General features: G+C 55.7%; 4 protein-coding genes across 4 annotated transcripts; 1 reads left to right on the top strand and 3 right to left on the bottom strand.

The window, feature by feature from the left end:
* Positions 1 to 1,205: 1,205 nt before the first annotated feature.
* Positions 1,206 to 1,600, bottom strand: VDAG_04601 (uncharacterized protein; the record flags this gene model as incomplete). The annotated part of the gene is made up of 2 exons (XM_009654205.1): positions 1,206 to 1,456; positions 1,495 to 1,600. 2 exons carry the CDS (start codon positions 1,598 to 1,600, stop codon positions 1,206 to 1,208), a joined length of 357 nt encoding a protein of 118 aa, XP_009652500.1.
* Positions 1,601 to 2,217: 617 nt separating this feature from the next.
* On the bottom strand, positions 2,218 to 3,554 carry VDAG_04600 (uncharacterized protein). The gene is made up of 3 exons (XM_009654204.1): positions 2,964 to 3,554; positions 2,593 to 2,907; positions 2,218 to 2,537 (listed from the first exon to the last, which is right to left on the bottom strand). Exons 1-3 carry the CDS (start codon positions 3,222 to 3,224, stop codon positions 2,361 to 2,363), a joined length of 753 nt encoding a protein of 250 aa, XP_009652499.1. The 5' UTR covers positions 3,225 to 3,554; the 3' UTR covers positions 2,218 to 2,360.
* Positions 3,555 to 3,912: 358 nt separating this feature from the next.
* Positions 3,913 to 6,480, top strand: VDAG_04599 (E3 ubiquitin-protein ligase HRD1; the record flags this gene model as incomplete). The annotated part of the gene is made up of 4 exons (XM_009654203.1): positions 3,913 to 3,936; positions 3,997 to 4,101; positions 4,198 to 4,897; positions 4,955 to 6,480. The coding sequence occupies 4 exons, from the start codon at positions 3,913 to 3,915 to the stop codon at positions 6,478 to 6,480; spliced, it is 2,355 nt and encodes a 784-aa protein (XP_009652498.1).
* A 714-nt stretch (positions 6,481 to 7,194) lies between these two features.
* VDAG_04598 (glycogenin-1) lies at positions 7,195 to 10,387 on the bottom strand (the record flags this gene model as incomplete). Its single annotated transcript, XM_009654202.1, has 8 exons — positions 10,156 to 10,387; positions 9,929 to 9,997; positions 9,828 to 9,855; positions 9,668 to 9,774; positions 9,010 to 9,594; positions 8,474 to 8,955; positions 7,690 to 8,410; positions 7,195 to 7,614 (listed from the first exon to the last, which is right to left on the bottom strand). The coding sequence occupies exons 2-8, from the start codon at positions 9,977 to 9,979 to the stop codon at positions 7,195 to 7,197; spliced, it is 2,394 nt and encodes a 797-aa protein (XP_009652497.1). The 5' UTR covers positions 9,980 to 9,997; positions 10,156 to 10,387.

The following is a 10,387-nucleotide window of genomic DNA, read 5'->3' as shown; positions in this document are numbered from 1 at the left end:
CTGTACAGGTACCTACAGGAGGCAAGGTAGGTGATGACTGAGTTGGATGCCTGCGATTCCGAGACCCAACACAGTGGGTTTCGATGCGCGCCACTCCGCCCAGGCCATGTGAGCTAGTCTCGTCGAATACAACGCTATGCGGTTGCTTTCTCCTAAATCGCTCTAGGCCTGGCCCAGTTCCACGTGTCGCTGCACCCAGATTTACGGTCAAGCCCGCCGCACCCGCAACGCCAGCCCATCCGGCTGTTCGAAACAAAAGTTGAGGGGCATCATCCCATGGCGAAGGCATGGCAGTGAGCAGGGCATGGGCGAGGCAGGCTGGCAGGACAGGGCTGCCTCCCCCTTCAGGCCCACTGTTGGAGGTGTCGTTTGGTGGGCATATTGACGGGAGAGAGATCGCGGAAAGTATGAGATGGCAAGGCAGATTGCCCCCCATCCCCCCCCCTTCCTCTTTTTCCTTCCCCCGTCATCGTTTTTTTTTCCTTCTAGGATCCTGGTTCCGGTGGCATCCAATATTTGGGAATAGCTCCTTGGGTCACGAGAACAGACATGCACGCGAGGGTGGTATGGCAGACAGCTGGTCCTGTTACGAGACGCCAACCACCTCGTTCGTGCTACACACAGAGGCCACCGGGATCCCGACCCGTTGCCAGTGACTCTATCACGAAGACGACGACTCGTCAACTCACGAACATGTGCGCTTGGGTGGACGAAGATACGCTCGTTGAGTAAACCATCAGTCTAATGCATATCATCGCAGTGTCGGTCATTGGGCGGTGGATACGTCACGATGATACAAGGTCGCCGACGTTGTTGGCCTTGCCGAAGAGGCTGGACGGAATTGGGGATGAACGGTCGCTCAGACGTTAGGGTCGCGTCCCTCCTCCCCCCCCCCTCTCCCCCCGTCCGGGAGACTCCGTATCCGAAATTGCACATCTGCAGGTGGTCGGCGACCACTTTGCAGCGATCGCCCTCTAGCCCACCCCTGTAGTCCCCGAGCCCAGCCTGCGAGGAACTACATCGCGTCCAGAGTCGACATGACCACCTGATTGGACAAGACCCGCATCGTAATGTATCAACTTTCCATGTCTGCTCCTCGCTACTTGTTTCGTTTCTCTGCAGAGACAAGGCCTCGGTAGGGGGTTGGCTTTCATCCCCTCCTCCTTCGGGGTTACGCGAGACAGTCATTGCTTTTTTTCCCGGCCTCAGAGATGCGTGTTGTCTTGGGGCGTGCTGTGCAACCCATGCCTCCTGGGAGGGGTTGAGGGGAATGGAGGGTGGGGGGTGTGGTTTCTTGATGGCATGTCCTCACTCACTCGCTCACTGCTGGCTGGACCGGATGGCATGGACGAGTACGACGAAGTCCGTGTTGCCTCGTCTCGCATCCGAAGGACTCTGGGCTGGGCAGTCTCGTAGACAAACCTGCCGTGCAGACCGGGACTGGGAGCAAACTCTCCTGCCCCGCCGGTCAACAAGCATCGTTTCTCAACGCACCGCGCGCAGCCAAAACCTTGGTTCGTGGCGCTCGGACAGCGTTCTGCCTTGAGATCTCGCTGCTGGGAGAAATCCTCCCGCTTGGCACGCCTGTTGTCTTGACCATCTACGGAAATGATGAGCGGTGCAAGACTCGGTTGGCAGGGCTCACCGGTTACGATTGTGATGTGCGGATCGTCGACGACTATTCTTGCATGGGCGATCCGTGATCGGTGCCGATGGGCTCCCCGGTCCACCCGTTTGTCTATTCATCGACGCGCCCCCCTCGACAGCTGCCAGTCCAAGTACTGGGACATTGGTCCTTGGGGACTATGCCGGGGATTATTCTCCTGGTGGCTGATATCGTCCTACAGCCGGTCGGAATCGAGGCGATCCGACCGCGAAACGGTTGTGATCGACAGCCTTCAGTGAAGGATATCCTATTGCTGGCACAGGTTTTGAATGAGCCGTAGTCGATCGATGCAAGCCCTGTGGGTTGATACAGAAACTAGGCGCATCTCCCGGCAAGGGCCTAAGGCCCGCTGCGAACTTGACTACCATTGCTGTAGCAAGGTGCGAATGGGTGTCACTCTATCAAGCCAGACCGCATCGTCGTGAGAAAAGCAAAGACATCGGGTACGAGATCTGTTCAGGCAGCCCTCAACGCTGATAGAATACATCATATCAAAATCGGCAACCTCGAGCATCTGGGAGCAAAGAGCATATAGATTTCTATAGAATTATACAGGACAACAGGCAATGTATTGTGTTGAACTCCTTGCTATAGATGCCGAACTATTAGGCTTGAAATATGAAGTGACTACGAAAGCGTGCAACAGCCAGAGGGAAGGCGCATCTTCCAACAGGCGATGTGACTGATGGGACTGTTATACATCTGCTATCTCTCCCCTCCATCCCCAACCTCCTGGTGCTGAAGCATCAAGCTTCTGCATGCCTGCTGCCTCGCAAATCCGTATTACGAGATCCCGTACAGCGGTGACCTCGTCCTTGGAGGCACCTGCATTCAGCGCGCCTCTGAGATGACCCTTGAGCTGTGGGTTGACCTGTGAACGTGGACTCAGCATACATATTCTTGGTTCTGGGTACTGAAGTCCATACGTCTTGGGGTATCAGGCCAGCGATCAAGACGAACGAAGTCTCCGGCGCAGACAGTATCTGGGTGTTACTGAGAATATGGCCGTACATGAGACGGGCAGTGACAGCCAAATCCTCGGTGCCACACCTCTCCATTTGACTCATGATTCTTCGCGATATCTTCCCGTATATCCTGTCCCAGAACATTTCGCCACGTTCCAAGATTTCTACCGAGTCTTTCTCTACGTCATGCCGTCGTGTTGTGGGTGAGGTGTCTCCCGGGTCATCCAGCAGATGAGATGGCGTTACCGCCTTCATGGCCATGAGAGCATTGATGGTCTGTGATGAGGACCTGTCAACGGGACAAGATACTGGAAGAGCGAAGCAAAGGTTACCTTTGGAAGGCCTCCGACAGCGGATGCCTTGACGAGAGCCTCACGCATGCGTCTTGCGATGATGAGCTGCTCATCCACAGATGGAGGTCCATCGGCCAGACTAGCTGCACCTCCAATAGCATCATTGAATACTTTCGGAATTTCGTCTGGCCTGTTCAGTATAGATAACGTGGTGGCTGTGATGAAGTACCACGAGTTACGGGGGAGAGATCGCGATTTACGGATAGAAGATAAAAAGGCTGGCGTGATGATTGAGTTCATGGTCGATGCTGTTGAATATTCGCGGTACGGCCTATGTGCTGAGCTCAATATCCACAAGCTCTTCGGCAATGCTGTGAATACTTTCAGTAAATTGGCAGTGTTCTATTGGCAATGAAGCCCAACGCGCTTTTGCAGATCGTTCACCCCTCGGTGAGCTAGGAATCAATGAACTGACTTATGATGTCATTCACGTCCTGCAAGTGATCACTTTACTAGAAAATTGGACATCGAAAAACGAAGTGGTGAAGACTGGGAATTTATGAGTTTATTGAAAAATGTTGCAAGTGACACATCGGTAATCAATGGGCTCATCTCATGTTGTTCGATACTTCGTGAGAGCAAGTGAGGTTGGTCGGAGAGTCGGCGAACAACCCCCCGACCCCCGCCATGGCCGCCGCTGGAAACCCAGTCACGTGGCCTTATCGTGGTACCTGCTGCGTCATCCACCCAAGCTTCCACCAATGGCAGCCACGTCTCAGTGTAGCTTCCCGAATCCTAACGTGGCTTCAACCACCAACGAGCTGCCAACAGGTCATCATCGCCATCATAGTTCGGCTTGGCCCAGAGACACACGCCAGCCCGCGCTTGTTCATTTGCAGTATAATGGGCACTTGACGCCCTTTCTACAACTCCCAAACTCCTTTTCCAGGAAATTCACGCAGCGCGACCAATTCCGCATCCTCCAGCGATGCGGCTCGTGTGGTATGCCGGGGTCAGTAAAGCATGATCAACTCGACACGCAAGACTGAATGGGTGAAACTGACGACGACAGGTCTCGACGACTCTGGCGACTGCGGTTGTCGTCTCAGCTTTCCAACAGCGAGCGAATTTCTACTCTGCCATGGTCTATCTGGCTCAGAGTAACTTCTGTCTCCTGGTGAGTCGCCACGAAAGCATTCTACGAGCCCTATTCTCAAACTAGCGGCGCATGTCATGGCTGGCATATCCAGATATTCTAATACATTCTGACTAGATCCTCATCAACTTTGTCTATCTCATCTATGGCACCACCGTCTACGGCCTACAACGCATTTTCTACGGACCCCTCCGCCAGACCGAAGTCGAGCAGTTATCCGAACGAGCATGGTTTGCCATCACTGAAACCTGCCTTGCGATGACCATCTTCAGAGACGAGATAGGAGCCTGGTTTCTTGTCATGTTCACCGCGTTGATTACGGGCAAGGTTTGGGGCTGGATTGGAGACGGACGAGTTGAGATCCTTGAGCAACAGCCGCCGGCAAATCCGGGCCTTTTCCACACGCGCCTCAGCTTGTCTCTGCTGCTCAGTCTCGTCTACGACCTCTGGATCCTGGCCTACACCATTAGAACCGTGATCCGACAAGCTCGACCAGACATGATGGTCATGTTCCTCTTCGAGTTCGCAGTGCTCGCCACCTGCTCTGCCCGCACTGGCGTCCGATATCTGGTCTCCATATTCGAGAGTCGCATTGTCAAGCAGCAGACAAAGACGCTACTCGAGGAGCGACGCCGCGAAGTCCGACAGACCCGAGAGAACATGATCAGACAACGAGCCCAGGAGCTTAGCGCTGATGGGGAGACTACCGCCGACCAGTCCGACCTCCCGCGTGAAGAAGACGTTGATGAGATGGACATCGAGGTACCAGGCTGGGAAGAAAAAGGCCAATGGATTCTTATATTGGACCTCGTCGCTGGTATGAAATACATGCCTACAAAGTGAACACCGGAGACAGGTGACTGACCATGGACAGATTGCACCAAATTCTCGATCTACATCGTCTTCTTCTTCATACTCTTCTCCTTCTACGGACTACCCATCCATATCATGAGGGACCTTTTCATGACTGGGCGCGCCGTCATCAAACGAGGCTCGGCTCTTTGGAAATACCGCAAGGCGATGGAAGACATGAACAATTACGCCGACGCCACGCAAGAAGATATTGCCAGAGAGGATACTTGTATCATTTGCAGAGAGGAGATGAGACCCTGGGATCCTGCCAGCAACCCTGGCGCCCTCCAGCGAATCCGACCCAAAAAGCTGCCATGTGGCCACATCCTTCACATGGGTTGCCTCAAGAGCTGGCTAGAGCGTCAACAGGTCTGCCCTACTTGCCGCCGTTCGGTTGTCATCAATGCTCCTCCTGCAGCGGCGAACCGGGATGCCGCTCTAGGCCGACTCGGTCTCGGTGTGCCAGCAGCCCCAGCACCAGCCGGTCAAGCCCAGCCCCAAGGCCAGCGCCCACTGCCAGCAAACGGACAAAATGCCGGCCCACAACCTCCAGCGCAGCCTGCTGCTGGCCAGCCTGCTCCTCGGAATGGTGGCGCGCGCGTGTTTAATTTTGGCAACCTTCGTGTTGGATTCGCCCAAGGGGGAGAGAACATACAGGAACTAGCGCAGCGCATGGCACAAGGTCGCCAAGGAGGCGCCACTCCAGGTCATCCTGCCCCGGCCACGCCGATTACTCCGACTGTTGCCACTCCATCAGCGCCCTACGGCGTTTTGGGTAACGATGTTGGATCGATACGAGAACGTCTTCGTGAAGTTGAACGTTCTATCCAGAGTAACCTTTTGAGTCTTCAACAAGACCAACAGCAGCTCCAACTCTGCAACCTCCTACTCGCAGAGCTGAACAGGCTTCGTCAACAACAGCAACAGCAGCAGCAACAACCACAAGTGCCGAATCAAGAGGTGCCGTATGGGTTCACCGTGCCCACCTTCTCTGTTCCACAGCAGCCACTGCCATCACTGCAGCCGTTCTCACAGACGCCGTCACATGCCTTTAGTCGGCATGGGATTACAGCGCAGTCGGCTCCCATCCACGCTGGTAGCCAGGACCTGCCCGAAGGTGTCTCCATACCTCCGGGCTGGTCTCTGCTCCCTCTCCAGCGCCTGGACGGAGCCCCAGTTCCCACCACGACCCAGAACACCCAGAGTGAGCCCTCTGTGGAGCCGTCAAGCTCAACACATCAGAATGAAGCAGTGCCGTCCGCAGCTACTGCCAACGGGACGACCGGCGGACCCGAGATCCTGGCGCCTAACCCCGTCATGCCCAACTGGGGTGGCGAGAACCAGCTCTTTGGCCGCAGCAGGAGTTCCGCCCGAGATGGTCACTCGGACACCACATCGACGACGGACGAGCCGAGGGAAAAGCCCGTCGCGCCGCCGGCATCGACACAGCCTCCAGTGGTCGCTGGTAGGGCCGGCGAGGAGAAGGGCAAGGCCAAAGCTGTCACCGTCGAGGACGCGGGTGATGACCAGGAGGGCGACGCCTCGTAGTACGCGTGGGCAGGCATATGACTGACTGAGAATGAAATTTGCACGGCATTGAGCGGCCCCCTTCCCCCCTTCCCACAATCCTACCTATCAAACCTGTACTGAGTATACCAATGAGATGAATCAGCGAAGATCTTGATGCCACGGTACACTGGAATCGTCGGGATGGCGCTTGCCCTCGTATTCCGTCAATGTTGTCACGTTAGCTTACACAAAGAGCGTACATATGCTGCTGACTGTCGCGATAAACTGCGTGTGGGCGGCCCGCGACGAGACTAACAGCCAGAACATACACATAGGTGCTTCACTCTCATCCCTCCAAGCAAAGGATCGGGAAGGGGGGTCCTGCTGAGCCAAAATCAAGCAGGGCCGTTTCGCAGAATACCTGACCGAGGAGAACCAGACTTAAGCTCGCTCGTCATTAGTTCTTCTGAATTCATCTGCTTCAGATGGTTGATACGGCACAAAGACATTACGAGGGCACCATTCACCAGAAACCGCGCCCCATCAGCCATTGCTACACTATGCTAACCTCGTGCCCCTCCTCATCTGCCGGGGCTTCCTCGGCTGCGCCAATACCTAGCCACTGCTATCATACATCCCGTTGCCGTGAGTACATGGCACTCCATCATCTTAGCCACGTCGGCAGCTGACACCAGACTGAGGTGTTCACATCAGTATGGTTTCAACCACCGGCAACTACTCTAACTCTCTTTCTCAGCTATTGAGCACATCTAGCTCCTCATCAGTCGGTAGCAACGGCGTCTCCCCTACCGGCGGGTCCTCCCCTTTCTCCCAAGCAGCGCCCGGACCGCTATACGACGGCTCCTCTATCGATGGACTCGTTGTAAGTGGCTCCGTGCTGATATCTCGACGGGTGGTCGAGGCATCTTGCTCAGCTCCTAGGCTTCGCATGATACTTGCAGTCGTGCCGCCTTTTACCGGCTGCGGACTGAGCACCACGCCACTAGACTGCTGTGCGTCATGAGCACTTGAGACCACGCCCTCTGAGCCGAACGGCAGAGAGCGAGTGGGAATCTCACGACCGAATCCCTCCGTTCCATCACCTTGTCCGAGTTTCTTCAGCAGCGCTTCAGACTGTTGCTTGGCGAGCTTCTGAAGTTGTTCTGCCGGATCCTTATACGTCCGAAGCATGTTAGTGAGATCGCAAAGACAGTCTGCAGGAGTCCAGCGTTGTCCATGCACACATACCCAGGCGGACTGCAGCGGCACGCCCTCCGCGACCGGCAATACCTCTTCGTCCTCACCGTCACCAGCACCGGGGTCGCCGCCACCCCAGAACTTGGGTCGGCGGATGGGTGCCGGTGTCACGGGAAGACTGGGCCGATCGACTTCGCTGGGAAAGTCGGTCAACCTGAACCCGCGCTCCTGCTTCGCCTTTCTGTTAATCGAGGCGATGCCGGGCGAGCCCTGGCTTTTCACGCGGCGGTGCTTTTGTAGCCCTTCGACGTAGCGCTCAATCTCGGGCATTTCATCCCAAGCATTCGTCCGCGTGAAAGTGTTCCAGGGGTCTGACGGAATCACGTTGATGGTCGGGGTGGCAGGAGTCACGGGTTCACTCTTCTGTTCCGCTGTCGACGCTTCTGTGTCTATATATTCAGCATCGCGCTGACCAGAAATCGTCGTTTGATGCTCACCCGTTGGCGTAGCTTCAGACTTTTCTGCTTCAGACTCCGCGGGCAGGTCTGTGAACACTCGCGATGGCCTAGGTTGGTTTGATTCCCAGGGGAAGATGGCACGAGGCTTCTGTGAAGGCGGAGCAGGTTTCTCTTTGGGTACCTCGTACCACATGTCTTTAGGCGGACTGGGATAGCGCGGGGGAGGGACAAACGGAGCAGGGTCCTGAGACATGGTATAAACCTGGTGTGGAAAATTAAGCGCCTCGGGTTGCGAGTCGGCAGGCGGTGGTTGCCTGAAAATTCCAGTGAGCACGATAGCCTGCCAAGCGGCATAATGTGCAGCATGGTGGACTTACCATTGAGCGTCCCATGTGTTCAAGGGAATAGGTCGTGGCTCTGACTTCTCCTTGGGGGGTGTCACAGGCGGGGCTGGGGGCTCCCGTTCCGTCGGCGCAAGATTTTGCTCTGGACGAGCCTCAGTGTGTGTTCCAGGAGTATCAATCAACACACTGTGAGAGGAAGGGGAGGGCGCAAGGCGGGACAAGGGCTCGGTCGGAGAGGATCCGTCTTCCCAGTGGTTTTGATGGCGTTCATGTGTTTCATGATGGCGATGGGGAAAATAACCTTCATGTGAGCCCTGCCCCTGGCTCTCATGGTGAACCGTGCCATGGCCCTCGTTGTATGCACTGTGCTTCTGCTCACCAGCTGGAACTGTTTGGTAAGACTTCGGCTGATATTCGCCCTTGGTGAAGTACTGAACTAGTGGTGATACTGTTGGCTGGGATGTTACGTGTAAGCCCTGCGAATGATGGGGTTGCAATGAGAAAGAGTCTTGGTCCTATACAGAGGTTTAGCTGAACAGCTCTCGTGTAGTGACAATGCTCGAACTTACGGGGACTCTGTAATGTCTGTCATACACAGCCCACCACCTTCCAAACATTTGATCAAAAGGAGAGTCCCCCTTGTGCGTATCGCGGCCTTTCGACCAAGGTTTGTCAGAGCCGATGAAGTGGACCATATTGATGCTGGATTGGAAGTGACGGTAGGCTGGAAGATACTGGTAGTGAGCGGAGGGGGTCACGTTGTACGTGAAGCTGATGCGGTTGTAGTTCTTCCCGAAGTGCATATTCAGCAGGCCCTGGTCGGCACCGTCGAACGAGATGCCCCTCTCAGCCATAGCAACAAGTGCGTAGTAGTCGCCCATGTTGGGCGTCAAGACCATGACACCCGAGTTGAAAAGGTCAGGCCAGCCAATGTCGGGCGCGGCAGAAAAAGGGTGAGGGATGCTGAAGAGTTCATCAGGGGCCCTGTATGCGACAACATCGGCATCGATGTATACGATTTTCGAGAATTGTGTTTGTTTCCACAGGTTGATCTTGGTGAAAGCAGAGTGCAGGTCGGCGCGGTTCATCAGGTACAGGTTGGCGGGTCGCTCGTTGCGCAGACGAGGCACGGGGATGACATGGTCGTAGACGGTCTAAACAATCGCAGGTCAAAGTTGAGAACGATTTCGAAGGGGCGGAGAGCGACGGTGGGTGGAGCGGGGTTACCTTGAGCTGTGTGATGACCTCGGCGGAGACGGTGTCGAGTGTGACCAAGACGGCCAGCTGATGGGCGGTACCAGCATCGCGCAAGGAATGAGCGAGGACCAATGCGCCTGTGGGAGGATGAGCGCAAATCAGGGGATCGAATTGGGTATGTCAAGCTTACCTGGGAGGTATGAATCGCTGAGCAGAAGCTGGGTGAGAGGCAGCGTGTGAGCTTGAGGTGCGAGGCAGCGTGTTGACTCGGGGCCAGTGGAACAAACGAACCGTAGCATAGACAAGCTGGTGCTGGTCCCCTCCTTGCACGGCCATTGACATTGTGGAGGGGTCGGCGTTCTGAGACACTGACAGCAATAGGTCGTCACTGAACAATGGGTGGACAGCAAGGTTCCGAGGGAGGATAGGCGCCAGGTTCAGCGCGAGGCCATGAAGCTAGGTACAGCAAGAAGCGAAAGGGCCTGGGATTGGAATTGAGAGAGCAAGAGAGAGGCAACGCGCGCGAGGTCGAGAAGCGAGGGGAGGTGAGGAGTATGAGTAGGATCAAGGGGGGGAAGGGACCCCAGGAGGGAGGTAGGCAGATTGTTGGCAGATACCTTACCTTAGCTACGTAGGTCAGGTAGGTAGGTAGGTAGGTAGCTGCACGAGGCACGAGGCACGAGGCGCGGGATGCGGGATGCGGGATACGATGGGATGGCTGGCTGGGAAGAGGGTCTCCGACAGCTGGGT

The sequence above is a fragment of the Verticillium dahliae genome, genomic scaffold (assembly GCF_000150675.1).
Source record: "Verticillium dahliae VdLs.17 supercont1.8 genomic scaffold, whole genome shotgun sequence".
NCBI lineage: Eukaryota > Fungi > Ascomycota > Sordariomycetes > Glomerellales > Plectosphaerellaceae > Verticillium > Verticillium dahliae.
This window is presented reverse-complemented; position numbering and strand designations above follow the sequence as displayed.

Excerpts from the sequence above, each read along its gene's own strand:
- VDAG_04600 (XM_009654204.1), bottom strand. The coding sequence starts at position 3,224 with ATGAACTCAATCATCACGCCAGCCTTTTTATCTTCTATCCGTAAATCG. Across the intron at positions 2,908-2,963 it reads CTGTCGGAGGCCTTCCAAAG|ACCATCAATGCTCTCATGGC; the intron begins GTAACCTTTGCT and ends TCCTCATCACAG. Across the intron at positions 2,538-2,592 it reads CTGGCCTGATACCCCAAGAC|GTCAACCCACAGCTCAAGGG; the intron begins GTATGGACTTCA and ends CCACGTTCACAG.